This window comes from Cardiocondyla obscurior, linkage group LG03 (genome assembly GCF_019399895.1).
Source record: "Cardiocondyla obscurior isolate alpha-2009 linkage group LG03, Cobs3.1, whole genome shotgun sequence".
Lineage (NCBI taxonomy): Eukaryota > Metazoa > Arthropoda > Insecta > Hymenoptera > Formicidae > Cardiocondyla > Cardiocondyla obscurior.
The window spans coordinates 10,209,774-10,224,060 of NC_091866.1; the positions used below are offsets into that span (position 1 = coordinate 10,209,774).

The window sequence follows — 14,287 nt, forward strand, 5'->3', positions numbered from 1 at the left end:
CACCATTAATTTATAATTGATGATAAACTGATGATAATGTTTTATTATCTTTATCTTTTACTCTACTTTTTATTAGAACACGGAAAGCCAGAAGATAAAGCACAATTAATCAGCAGCGTTAGAGGCAAAGTACTCGCTCTTTCTCAGCACAAGTTTGCGAGCAATGTTGTTGAAAAATGTGTAACTCATGCTACAAGACAGGAACGTGCTGTACTGATTGAAGAAGTTTGCGGTTTTAATGACAAGTGAGTGAAAATTTTGAATTAGATGTGTGAATTTAAAGAAAATTTAAATTAAATATCTTTAAAAAGTTAATGATTATCACGGTTAATTTTTACTTTGTTTTGTCTCTTATCGCACAGTGCGCTGAATGTAATGATGAAAGATCAGTATGCCAATTATGTCGTTCAAAAAATGATTGACGTGGCTGAGCCAGCACAACGTAAAGTTCTGATGCATAAGATACGACCGCATTTGGGAAGCTTGCGCAAGTACACCTATGGCAAACACATCATCGTTAAATTGGAAAAGTTTTTTATGAAAACCGCTTCGGCGATGGGAGTAGGAGCGACACCCGCTAGTACATCATCGAACAGCGGAGGTAGTGATCTCGGTCCGATCGGACCGCCCGCATCCGCAGCGTCTGGTTCAGTCTCGACATCGAGCCAGCAATCAACGCAGGTTTTATAAACGTCGTGCGTGCACAGAATCGTCTCCCGCTGCAGAGAGAAGAAAAATCCGTAGAAAAAAAAAGGCAAGAACTGCAACATCTATATATCACGTTGAGTATTATACTATCTTTTACCTTAACGAGATCTATTTTTAATTGCGGGGAAATGATGAATTTTAACGACTTTCCCACGATTGTTTCTTTTCTCGTTTCGTTCTGTGTCCTACGGAAAAAAAAAAGTAGCGAAAAAGAAAAACTTCTCGGATGATTGTTTCTCGTGAGAAATTTGCTAACGTAATGATTTTTTTTTATATATTTGCAATCGAGAAGTTTACAATATTTGTACACTAATCAGTTTCTTTGGGACCGGACAACGAGAGATCACGTTATGGCAAAATCAGTTCTAACGAGAACTCTGAAAACCCTCCTCTCCCCCTCCAAAAAAAAAACAAACAAAAAAAGCAGTTTATATAAATGAGAATTCGTTGTTGAATAGTGCACTTTTCTATCGTTTTGCAATACGTATCTCTGGGGAGAGCGTAGAAATATTCATATTATCGAATATATTGAGTAGAAGTTGCACTATGATTTCTAATTTGGAAACGATATTTCTTATGATCGACTGGACGAGTTTCAGGTACATTTTATGATCAATCGGCGTATGCCGAACTAAACAATTGGTTGGTCTTGTACCGTATAAAATTAAAAATTACAGATTGAGGATTGCTCGATTATTAAATTATCGCGCAAAATGATTACACGGAATTTATTAGATGCGTTACGTCCTCTCGATTCAACACACTAAAAGAGAAAGACGGGCTCCGTTCACCGGTGAGAGTGAACAAAATAGAGCATCGTGGATGTGTAGAGCACGACGTTCTCATACGATAATTAGATATATTCTTGACGAGAACATTAACAACAAGCTTTCTACGAGGGCGACGAAACAGTCACAGACAGTTTTAGAGACAGTTAGGTCTTAGTGCTGCATGCATTTATATCGAATTGTATGAGGGTTGTAACACATATAACATGTACATTACACTTACACTTACACACATACACAGACAAATTAGACGTAACATCCCGCGCGTAATGTGTGATGTTCCCGATCCTGCGTATACCGTGCCGCTTCCTCTCTTTTACACGCAATCGCTGCTTTAGTATTATTTTCAAACGTGCGGTATACGTTCGATCGACGCAGTCAGATGAGAGAGTAAGGTTTAAACTTGAGAAGTAGAAGTTTTAGGAGTTATAGATATGTTGTTTAAATGTAGTATAGAATTTGACATGGGAATGCAAAATCAGACCATAACATCTTTAAAACTGAACCTTTAATTTGATCATATTTCTGTCTCTTTGAGACTATTTGAAACATTCACAGAAAACTATTATTTCGTTATTTGCTTTTCTTTTTTTTTTTTTTTTTTTCTCTATTTTTTACGTCAAAATAGTTAAAAAATGTTTAAATAAAAAATGTTTAATTTTTTATACGTTATTTTAATTCTTGTTCGTATGGATTTCCTACGATTGTGCGATATACACAGAACAAAAGGAAGATACAATAAAGTTAATAAAGTGAAAAGATAACAAGGTAAAATTTTCACACTACCATGTTTTCTTTGTTCACTTATCATATTTTTTCGGAGTAAAGAACATGTCTTTTCTTCACTATTTTTTTTTTCTTTCTCATTTTTGCCATTCGTATTTCTTTATCCCTTGAACCCTCTTGAGATCCTCGAATTTTGTAAATTGTGATATAAATAAGTAACAAATGTGTATAGGTACGAATATCCGAAATATGCGAGGACCGATAAATTCAGTAAATATTTTATTTTTCACGTGAATATTTCCTCTTATTTTTGACGGAATCTGTGAATATTATGTATTATATAATAGTAATTACTGATTATATATTAAATTTATAATTTACATTTTAAACGCTGCTGTTCTAATCATAACTTTTTCTTCTCCCTCTTTCTCAAACTTTTTCAGTTTTACATTTTCTTGAAGTATTGAAAAATATAAACATATTTCATGAACTTGTACTAACAAATTAGAATTTTACACATACACAGACACACACACACATACACGTGCGCTTGCAACAGAGAAAGAGAGAGAAAGAAAGAGAGAGAGAGAGAGATCCCCTTTTGCCCCTTTAATAATTTGCAGCTACCATTTTTGAAATTAAAAGCTGACGAGCATTGTACATTGTATAAATGATAAACGCGTTCGAGAAATAAAAATATCAGGTGATCATGCACAACGCATATGTAACTATAACCCGTTCGCGTCATTTCCTCCCCATTACGTATTTGGATATACATATGTATACATTCAAACACACATCAACTACACTTCATACATTTCAATTGTATTATAGACCATTGGAGGATTAAAAGCGCACTCAGCTATTTTCATTGGGATCGCACGCGTAATTACTATACTACCAATGTAAGAAACTGTATCATCTTAGATACATTTTTACATATATTTTTCTTTTCTTTCGATTATTAGTTGCCTTCCCGTGTACAATGTGTGATATAGTTTGTTTCGAAATAGATGTTAAATATGTAGAAATTGAAGAAGAAAACAAAGTATGACAGACTCACGAAACTCCAACAACAAATTAGATTAAATGTTTTATTCTGTAAAAAAGAAAAGAGAAGAATGTAGCAACTTTCTTTGTAAGATATTGTAAATAACGAATTAATAACGAAATTGACAAGTTTTTAAGTTTATTTCTCTCTCTCTCTCTCTCTCTCTCTCTCTCTCTCTCTCTTCTCTCTCTCTCTCTCTCTCTCTCTCTCTCTCTTTCTCTCTTCCTAAGCAAAGATTACTTTAATTTGACCATCGTTAAGAAGATAGATAACGGATAAATATGTGATGAAAGTAAATAAGTATTTTACCGTTACATGTTACTTATGATACATACATTTTACGAAACTTTTAACTCGCTCATTTGCAACGAGCGACCCTTCCGAAAATTGCTGAGGCTGCACGTTTGCTCTCGATATATTACACAAATATACATATACATATACAGAGTGATACATGCACACGCATTTGAAATGCTACAAAAATGTGAAAAATATGGTTGATAAACCTCTGAATATAGATAGACATTCCAACCACCGTTTCATGTTCAGTCGACAGGACGTTTTAAAAAAACCGTTTTAAAAGCAGGAAGAAAAAGAAACTTATTATGTAAATGCGAGAGACGTGTAAAACTTGATTATAAAGTTTAAGAAAACTGTGACAAAACATAGCTCTTCATGCATAATCACGATCACGCACTTATCTGTAAATTAAAAGTTGTAAAAAAGAAGCAGGAAGTACGCCTCTCATCTGTAATAGATTCACCGATCATATTTGACGAAATTGCGCGTAAAAGAAGCAAGAAAGAAACAAATTAAGCAAAAAGAAATATTATGAGAAAGAAAAACGAAGCGTAAATTGAACGCAAAGTATCTCATGTCTTATCAACTAACGTAAGATTATTGATTTATCTATCGTATTTTTAATACTATTATCATTATATTATGATATTGTATTATTATTATTATTATTATTATTACGATTATTACTATTACTACTGCTATTACACTATTGGATATTGTTTGATTAATGGTCTCCCTTTTTCCTCAATTTCATTACTCATTTCTGCTATTGCTAATTGCGCCAGGCATATGTAAATATATGTATGTGCATATATTATAAATTCGCACGATTATACATATATATACGTATGTTTTCCCGCATATATACATATATATATATATACATATACGCATGTATAAGCTCGGCACACGTAACACATATTTATAAATATGATATAATATGTTCTAAGTATATTTCTCATTAATCTATCACATTTATCCTTTATTACATAATTCTCTCTCTCTCTCTCTCTCTCTCTCTCTCTCTCTCTCTCTCTCTCTCTCTCTCTCTCTCTCTCTCTCTCTCTCTCATATTCACTCTTTCCTCTCTTCCTCTTCTTTTTCTATCCTTTTTACTATAAAATATCTCAAAAAATTTGGTATAAATATTTAGGAATAGAAATCGCATTTATCTAGCGGTCTATCATATTTCTATTTAAAACTTCTCCGTTGTATCAGACAAAAAAGGTAAAGAACTCTTATCGATTTTTAATTATAAATAGTGTAAATTTTTTATAGGGTAAAAAAATGCGATACCATTAATGAGACGCTGCCCGAGTACATTTATTGTGTGTAAAGAAATGACGTATAAAAAAAAGAAAGGAATAATGACCGAAATTATGCAATTTTTATTTCATCTATATTTCTTATCAATTGTATAAATTCTTTTGAAAGCGACGTTAACGAATTACGTTGATTCAGACAATTTTAAAATACGGTCAACACTTCATACAAATTGCGTTTCCTTTCTTTTTTTTTTTTTCAGCGAGCGTGTAAATTGATAAAACATATTGTTATTTGTTGCTTTCAACTGCGGTCTCGAACATCGTGATCTGTAAACTCAACGTAACCCTCATTTACGAAAGAGAAGCAAAGGAAGAAATAGTTGATTGATTTATATTTGATTTATCCGTGTTACAGACATTAATACTGGTGGAACAGCTTTGCTGCTCTTTTAATATGATGGTATGCAAATATTTTTGCGAATTGAGAGCCTTTTTAGAAGCGTGCGTTTCCTTACTTGAGAGCAAAGGCGTATTTGAGCTCAAATATAAAATAAAAGGTATCCGTGAAATGACGTCGTATATAAAGAATCTTCAGTTCATGTTCATTAGTATTAAAAACTGATGATGAAAAGAGAAATTACAGAAAAATAAGTTTTACGAGTTCTACGTTTACATATTTTATCAAGCTTCGATTTAAAAGTACAAAAAATTAGTACTAAACTATTTTTTAATTTCCTGATCAAATAATGAAAATCTATTTAAAGTTGTTATACTTCTAGATGTTAAAAAGCATTCCGAGTCTTGTGATTCTTGGCTTTTTGACAATGCAGCTCTTTTTTTTTTTCGTTTTTTTCAATGAAATGTTAAATCTGTTTTATATATGACGATATCTCACAGAAACTGCAGCGTTATTACGACAAAACAAATGCAAAATTACTGTGTTTCTTTCTAGAATATTTATATGGTAGACTAAATCTTCCTTTCTCCGTCGTCTCCCTTTCATTCTCCTCCATTTTTCACTCCTCTGAATCTTCTGTTCACCCAGCTCCTTCAAAGATCAACTCGCAAAACGATCGACCCTTTTTCTCATTGGGACATTTAAAACATTAAAATATAAGCAGATATAAGCAACCCTATAAATATTGATTATACATATATATAAATATATGTATGCATATATATATATCTGTATATGTATATCTAAGCCTTATCGGTATGATATATATATGTAATAAGTACTATTTAAATATTGTAACAATTGTATATGATTTTAATACTACACGCTAATTGTATCATATATATATGAAAGATCTGCGACCTCCCACCTTGCAGCATATACGAACAGAACATTGCAAGTACATAAACGGAAAGCGCGTTTGCGCTCTCTCACACATACACACACACACACACACTTAGGGCACGTCATATCCAGCTACACATACAGATTATTAACACCTACATATGCACACACATGCACATTTATGTATACGGTACTATACACGCGCATACTTGCAAAAACCGATTGTGCAATTTTCAACATCCGAAAAACAAGTCTACACGCGACATCCTTCGATCGCGCATACATATTCACCTCATATCCACCGGATTTAACTGCCACGGCGCTGGTATATGAATAGTTGTATGCTTGAAGGATCAGAAGGGTCCTCTCTCGAATATCGTCGATCTTAATCGAAAGCTCGTCGGTACGTTAAAATAAAATTCTAATGAAACATTACACCAGTTGATACAATCGTCACTTCTAACGACTTTCTTGTACAATATAAATTACCGGTAAAAGAAAAAGGGGGATAACATGCTATTTAAATTGACAAAAGTCTTATTTAATTTCTTCAATTACGCATAGCGAATTGCGAAGAGGGATGTAATGAGACGACGTCTCTTCTTTTGCCCCTAATTAATCGTTCTAGCGGAAGGGAAAGATTAGCGCGCCTTTCAAGCTTTTGCCTTAAGATCGACGATACGTAAAACCGCAAAGAAGGATAAGCAAGTGAACATCAACGGGAATGGTGCGCCCTGATATTAAGACTGATGTACAGTAGCGCGCTATTCTCATCATTTCACGAGTCACGTTCTCCACCGCTCCTCTCCCACGTAAAACGCTTCACACACTCGCGAATAACACGTACACAACAATACGGAATCGCAGGGCTAAACCAAGTATATATATATATTTCGTATATATACCAGAAAACGCGTATATATTAAATATATATATAAATATCTCGTATATATTTGTCTGATATATGTCATATATGTAACGCGTAATACTGTTCGTATCGATCATCGGCTCTTATAAAAGTGCGGCCTGTAAAACGTTATGGGAAAAAATTTAAAAGAAAAAAAAAAGGGGGGAAGATGCACGGGAAACACTTTGAAAAGTTAACGATATCTGGGAATTTTATGTAATCCCGCTATTTGGATCAAATTCGCATCGCAAATTCGCGTACATGTTTTATTCGACGTCGTCAAAGGGATTTTTTTCGAGAGGTTCGGAAGGTACACCTCTCGTGCCCTTATACGACGGTATATATAAATATATATATATGTATATGAGCCGGTGATACTGTCTGAGACACACTGATAAACGCAGAGGGAAATAAAAGAAAAATTTTAAACAGCCGCAAGAAGTGTATTCCATGTTAGCAGATAATTAGATAAGTCCGACAGACAGGCATACGGATTTAAGAGAGAAAAAAAAAAAACGCAAGATCATATAACTTGTATATTAGTGTATAGAACGCGTAGGGACGAAATAGCCATTGAAGAATAAAAAAAAATCATTTTCGACAATGTTTTTTACAAACAATGCATGTAGATTAAAGCAAAAGAAAATATAAAAAAAAAAAAAAAAGGAGAGAAAAATGTCATTGTACCATTATAAATGAGAAAAGAAAGAAGAAAGGAACACGCGAGAGAGAGCGTTCTTTGGAGACAATCTTGTTGGATGCGAGTGCTTAAAAAAATCTCTGTTATCTCGTTATTTTAACGGAAGGTGCGAAGGGCAATATTACATGCACTAAAGCATAGATTTGTCCGTGCAAACACCCGGCGTCAGGGCTCACGATTACACGAAAATTTCCGTAAGTCATTATCAAATAAAATGTTTATCGAGCCGCGACAAACTTGTTATTTGAAACTGACGTCAAATTAAACGCTGCCGTCTCGCTATCGAATTTCCGCTCGAGAAATCCTTCGGTTTTATCTCGTTCCGCTATTGTTTGATTAATACTTAATTTCGATACGAAGTTACTAATTATTTTCACCGCAACTGACTCGCGACTGCGACACTCACTTGTCACGTTTTATTAAAAGGAAAGATTAACTTTTATAATGATCAGCTGCGAATTTACCACGCGCGAAATTCATGATCCGATGAACATTGATATTCGTCTAGTTACGTTCTTTTTATTAATATTTATCGAGCTTAACGTGCTTTATTTTCATTAATAATTGCCTGCAGTAAAAAATTTTTCCCGTCTGACGGTTTCCGATTTTCATTTATTTATTTCTTTCTCTCTCTCTCTCTCGCCTAACTTTTTCGATTAAAACAGATCGATGTAACAAACACACACAGACATACACACGGAGATCTATCGAATTATTGTCTTAGAATCGTGTCAACAGCGACATTGAAATAATGAAATAAAGTTCTAATTAATTAATTAATTAGTTAAGGCTCCTGATCACTCATCACTGCTATCCCGGTTGTGATGTCAAAGGCGAGAAAATGCACGGGAAAATTTCTTACGAAATATATTTATATGCCAGTGTTTCTCGATAAAGCAACATTTGCAATTGATAGAATAAACTTATAAAAATAACCCGGAAACTGTCTGTTTATTTCGGCGAGGAACTGAATCATATTTTTCTTCTATTATTAAACGTATCATAATCAAAAATGAAACAACCCTCGTTCCCAGCTGTGACAAAAGATTAAATTAATAATGCCAGAAGTAAATGGGTGGGATTTGATCTATCCCGGAAGGAAAAAGCTGATTCTCGGATAATTTTTTTAAAATTATTCTACAGATCTTAAATGTTGCTTTACTGAAAAGTATGTGCGCGAATAAATTTTGCAAGAAATTTCATTCTACATTCTCTTGCTTCTGCCGTCACATTCAGTAGTGGTAGCTGACCATAAGTCTTATACATACATATATATCTATATATATATATATATTTGATTATAACGATAAATGATATTTGTTTTTGTGCTACAAATGGCTAAACGTGTTACTATTAAGTAGATGCAGTAATTATTTGTACCTCTTAATCGTTTACGAATAATTACACACATGTATCGTTTTCGTCCCGCTTAAGTTTTGAGTCTCTTGTATTATGCAATAGAAAATGTTTCCTTACTTAAAAATTTGATTTATTGGCATATTTTTTTTTTTCAATCACTCTCTTTTGCTCTTAATATTTTGGACGTATATACGTATGCATAGATGCGAACGTGTAATTCGAATTCTTTCTGCGAATCCACTTTTTAGCGATCTACTTATAAGAGAGCCATGCCGGTAGTTTGCGTTTATATTAACGAATTTTCATATTAAAACATTTTTCACTTTCATTAAGTAGGTATATATATATATTTACATATATACACTCACATTTCTACACGTACGTACACGCACCCGAGGTACATAAGACACACCGAAAAAGAAAGGGAAGGAACTATATGACACTCTCTATATACACGTTTCACAAAACAAAAAGCGGATAATGGATTAACGGTATTCTAAATGTAATATGTATATGATGGCTGTACAAATGTAACATTTTTTTCCATTATGTATGATGATAATAATGATAACGATGAAAAAGAAAAAAAAGAGTGAAGATTTGATGCGAAAGGAAAATACAATTGAACAAAAAAAAAAAAAAGAAAAATAAAGGGACAAGAGAAAGCGAAACCGTGTGTGCGTGTCGATCGACGTGGATGCTGACACAATTGTCTCAAAAGCGATCAAGTCAATCCGTCGGCGCACCCGCGCGAGTAATTTACCAATAAAACCACTATTACTTTTAATTATTATAAAATACCAATTTCTGTAATAACATTATGATATAAAACCATACATTGAATGGCAAAAATGTGCGTGCATTATTTTATTTCATATTAACTTCTGTACGTGTTATACCGAGATCAGCATAATGCTAACAAGTTTAATAATGAGATTGCAATATATTTCGCTCACCTGCATTCTTAATAAGTTGTACATATGTGAACACAGCAGCTACTTTCCACTCAAACGGAATAAATAATAAAATAAAAGAAAACCGTAATCAGAAAATTTCGCGTTTTAAATGGCAATTAAAATTATATTAAATTATAAAATGTAAACAGTTTTTGTTAACATGCTGTAATGCCTCATGCTGTAATGTCTAATGTTATTTTAAAAAATTAATAAGCAATCAAATAATTAATATTCAATTCTCATTTACAATGAGAAGAAGACGATAATTTAATTATGCTTTTATATCAATAAACGAGAATTTAACAATTAAGATAAGAAAATCGCCAATTCGTGCGGACGAATGATTCGAATAAAACAAATCCATCGAGATTATAAAGATCAATATATTTGCGGCGACGGTAATACTCCGACTGCTCCGAGTCGCATGGTCAGTCAGATGACATCAATTTTAGTAGTTCCGAAAAAATCTACGACCATGCAACTCGAGACGCCACCGTCGCCGCAAGACCATTGATAGAGGTTAGAAAGATCGATGTGTATGTACGAGTCAACACGTCATCGGATATTAATTATTTATCGCAATTATTTTTTTCGCTGAAAAAATCGACGTGTTTGTTGCAGTTTGAAGAATTCGTGCCTCGCTTCTTTTCCTGTTACAAAGAGTTATACCTCTTTTTTTCTTCTTTTTTTTACTAATGCATTTGATGATGTTCACATTGCGTGTAATGGGCGTTGCATGCCACATCGCATAACTTTTAAAAAGCGGTGAGCAACGTTAATTCTGCCTCGTAATCCAAAGTTGTCCCTAAAAATTTTATCAGATTTATAAAAAGATGGCAGAACATTACGACAAACTATCCTGGACGGGTAAGTAGCCGTTTTCTTTTTTTTATTTTCTTTTTCTTTTACATTGTACTCTCCAAACATTAATTTGATAAATAAGAATATTATTTGATAATTTCTCACTCTCAATTTTATGGTAATTTAAAATTTCGTTAACCATTAAGCTCTTTTTATAATTTTGTTATACAGAAGTGCGGGATTTACTAAGAACGTGGAGAGAAGATTCTGAGCGGCGTAGCAGAGATGTAGTGGACTTTTGGGAAAATATATTAATGGGAAAAATCGACCGTTTGGGCAATGAAAGTATATAACATACATAGTACTATAATATACATGTATTTTTATTTTTTAAACTGTCAAAAAATATTGCAATTGTACAATATTTTATTTTTATCATTTAGAATACTTGGTTTTGGAGCAAGTGTGTGTTGCTGCATTAGACTGTTACCGATTACCATTAGCTGAATATTGCATTAAAATTTTAATGCGCGCTTTCCCTGGCAGTTTACGTGTTCACAAATACCATGCCATGCATTTAGAAGCATTAGAGATGTAAGTATAATCATATTTAACATATGTGTACATTAATATTTGTACTAACACGTTATTATTTTTTTCAGGTATGATGAAGCTATTGAAGTTTTGGATTCTATTATAAAAAGAGATGAGACGAATGCCGCGCCGAGAAAACGTCGTGTCGCGATTTTAAAAGCTCAAGGACGTACACCAGAAGCAATTAAAGAGCTTACAGAATACTTGAAAAGGTTTGGAAGAATATAAACTTTAATATACATATTTTTTAAATAAATTAAGTACATATTTTTAATTCTATAGTGAAATTATTTTTCAGATTTATGAGCGATCAAGAAGCATGGCACGAACTGTGTGACTTGTACCTACAAGAACAGGAATATTCTAAAGCAGCTTACTGTATGGAAGAACTTATACTGCATAATCCACACAGTCATTTAATTTATCAAAGATATGCGGAAATAAAATATTCTCAGGTAAATCTAGAATTTTACATTTTTGTTATAACAATAATTATATTAATCTGCATTAATTTTAAATTAGCAAAAAAATATAATTAGCTTATCGAAATAATAATTATGTATTTTAAATATTTTTAAACAGTTTAAAAATGTGGAATTAATATAAAAATGTATATAAATTATGTTTTATTAATTGTATAGGGCGGGTTTGATAACATGGAACTAGCAAAAGCATATTTCTGCCAAGCTGCAAAATTAAATCCAAATAATATTAGAGCTCTGTACGGCCTGTTATTAGTAAGTTTTATTGTTGCATTACGAATTAATACATAGCAATAGTAAAACGGTTTTAATTTTATATTCTTGCATATATCTATTTTCAGACCACAAATAATATTGCGACATCGCCTAAATGCCCTTCAGCCAAAAAAAAGGAAGCGATTAAGTTGAGCGAATGGGCTAGTAAACAAATTGAGAAACATTACGAAAATAAAGTTTCAAATGACGATATTAAAAATGTAGAACGTTTATTAGGACAATTGCAACTTGAAGCTTAGGTACTATGTCGTTAAAAAAATTTTTTAATTTTTTTAAAACCATACGTAAATGATATAGTTTACTTATCGAAGAAAGTACCGAATATGAAAAGCTTTAAATAATTTATTTACTTTGCGTAATTAAAAAGAGCCACAAAAATGTTAAAATATGTTTCTAATTTTTCTTATTTCAATCTTTGTTGTACGATATACGTATGTTACGCACTAGTAATTTTATCTTGTCCCACGTAATTTTGTCAATGCTCTTGATCATCGTACATGTTAATGTCTTAGTTAATTAATCTATTAGTATTGCCGGATCATAGGCAAACTGTATGTGTAATTATTTTCTGAATATACTATTATATTTCTGTATCTTAATGGTATTTGTTATGAAATAAATATTAAAATTATTAATTGTTATTTCTTTTGAGTCTCTAAAATTGGTTCAGTATTGTCGTTATTTTATTGTTTGTCACGTACGAATAATATTTGATTCTCAATTACAATTGAACAAAAAAGGTAATTTTATCATGCGCTCATATAGGTGATTGAAAAATCCAAGTGAACAAAATGTCCGTCATGGAGATATCATCGAGGCGCCACCGTCATCGACGCAAACCGCAAAACCATCACCGGGCCGGCAAATTCTATGCTACCGCATGTAAGCGGTGAATATTCTTCGGACGTTAGTCGTTACAAATTTTTGAAATCTGCATAAAAGAAACAATTAGTCAAGATGGTAAGCGACGAGACTAATTATAGATTAAATTATTTATGTCATAATCTTGTAAAATTTTTTTAATTTGTTGACTGCTTCATCAGTTTGTACTTCGAAACTTAACCTCATATTTCTAACTAAAACAAGAAAATTTATTTAAATCATAAATAATTTATTATTTTTCTAGACGATCGGCAAGAATAATAAAATGCTACAGCACATTAATTATAGAGTTCGAATAATACTACAAGACTCTAGAACGTTTATAGGTACGTTCAAAGCTTTCGACAAACATATGAATCTGATACTTGGCGATTGTGAGGAGTTTCGTAAAATTAAACCAAAGAACACGAAGCAACCGGAACGAGAAGAAAAGCGTGTTTTGGGTTTTGTGCTTCTACGCGGGGAAAACATTGTATCTTTGACCGTGGAGGGTCCACCACCTCCAGAAGAAGGGCTACCTAGAGTACCAATTCCAGGAGCAGCACCAGGGCCAGGAATGGCTCGTGCTGCTGGGAGAGGTATGCCAGCAAATGTTACTGGAGTGCCAGCTGGCTTGCAAGGACCAGTCAGAGGTGTTGGAGGTCCTTCTCAACAGATTATGACACCTGGCAGTAGAGGTCAAGTTTCAGCACCTCCTCAAATACATCCTGGTGGCCCACCACGTATGCCAGTAGGTGGACCTCCACCAGGAATGATGGGACCACCAGCTGGAATGATGGGTAATATATTTTTCCTTAATAATCATGTTTAGAAGATTAATTTTTTTTTTTTTATTTAAATAATTAAAAAATACATGTATTTCACTGTTTAACAGGTATGCCACCTGGAATGCCGCCAATAGGCCGGGGTGGCCCACCAATGGGACCACCTGGTATGAGAGGCCCACCTCCAGGTTTAATGCGCGGTGGTCCACCTCGTCCATATTAGAGACAGTATTTTTAAGAAACAATTCAACATAATTAACAATAAGGACTTCTTTCATAATATAACTGTAAGAATAATAATTAAATTTTTCAGTAATATTTGAAAATTTGTATTTTTCAGATTTTTCAGTTATTGTCAATTAAAAAATAATTTTTAATGTCATACAATAAATCTTCTACTTCTTCAACAAGTCTTCTATAATATATTT

The 14,287-nt window shown here is 33.0% G+C and overlaps 3 protein-coding genes across 10 annotated transcripts in view; all 3 read left to right on the forward strand.

Moving 5' to 3' along the window:
• Nucleotides 1-3,463, forward strand: part of Pum (pumilio) — a 50,936-nt gene extending 47,473 nt beyond the window's left edge. For all 8 annotated transcript variants that reach the window (XM_070654507.1, XM_070654508.1, XM_070654509.1 and 5 more), the window contains 2 exons: nt 77-245; nt 363-3,463. In XM_070654507.1, the coding sequence (XP_070510608.1) occupies nt 77-245; nt 363-690 (497 nt within the window). In that variant the 3' untranslated portion in view covers nt 691-3,463. The remainder of the gene's footprint in view (nt 1-76; nt 246-362) is intronic.
• A 7,094-nt stretch (nt 3,464-10,557) lies between these two features.
• On the forward strand, nt 10,558-12,854 carry LOC139101428 (ER membrane protein complex subunit 2). Its single transcript, XM_070654567.1, has 7 exons — nt 10,558-10,927; nt 11,093-11,206; nt 11,305-11,455; nt 11,524-11,667; nt 11,754-11,910; nt 12,097-12,192; nt 12,279-12,854. The coding sequence occupies exons 1-7, from the start codon at nt 10,894-10,896 to the stop codon at nt 12,450-12,452; spliced, it is 870 nt and encodes a 289-aa protein (XP_070510668.1). The 5' UTR covers nt 10,558-10,893; the 3' UTR covers nt 12,453-12,854.
• A 170-nt stretch (nt 12,855-13,024) lies between these two features.
• Nucleotides 13,025-14,269, forward strand: Smb (small ribonucleoprotein particle protein SmB). Its single transcript, XM_070654568.1, has 3 exons — nt 13,025-13,173; nt 13,340-13,874; nt 13,970-14,269. The coding sequence occupies exons 1-3, from the start codon at nt 13,171-13,173 to the stop codon at nt 14,080-14,082; spliced, it is 651 nt and encodes a 216-aa protein (XP_070510669.1). The 5' UTR covers nt 13,025-13,170; the 3' UTR covers nt 14,083-14,269.
• Nucleotides 14,270-14,287: the final 18 nt, after the last annotated feature.

What these genes read in the sequence shown, in the direction of transcription:
- LOC139101428 (XM_070654567.1), top strand. Translation starts at nt 10,894, where the DNA reads ATGGCAGAACATTACGACAAACTATCCTGGACGG. An exon ending in CGACAAACTATCCTGGACGG is followed by an intron (nt 10,928 to 11,092) that starts GTAAGTAGCCGT and finishes TTTGTTATACAG; the next exon opens with AAGTGCGGGATTTACTAAGA. An exon ending in CTCTGTACGGCCTGTTATTA is followed by an intron (nt 12,193 to 12,278) that starts GTAAGTTTTATT and finishes ATCTATTTTCAG; the next exon opens with ACCACAAATAATATTGCGAC.
- Smb (XM_070654568.1), top strand. An exon ending in ACCACCAGCTGGAATGATGG is followed by an intron (nt 13,875 to 13,969) that starts GTAATATATTTT and finishes ACTGTTTAACAG; the next exon opens with GTATGCCACCTGGAATGCCG.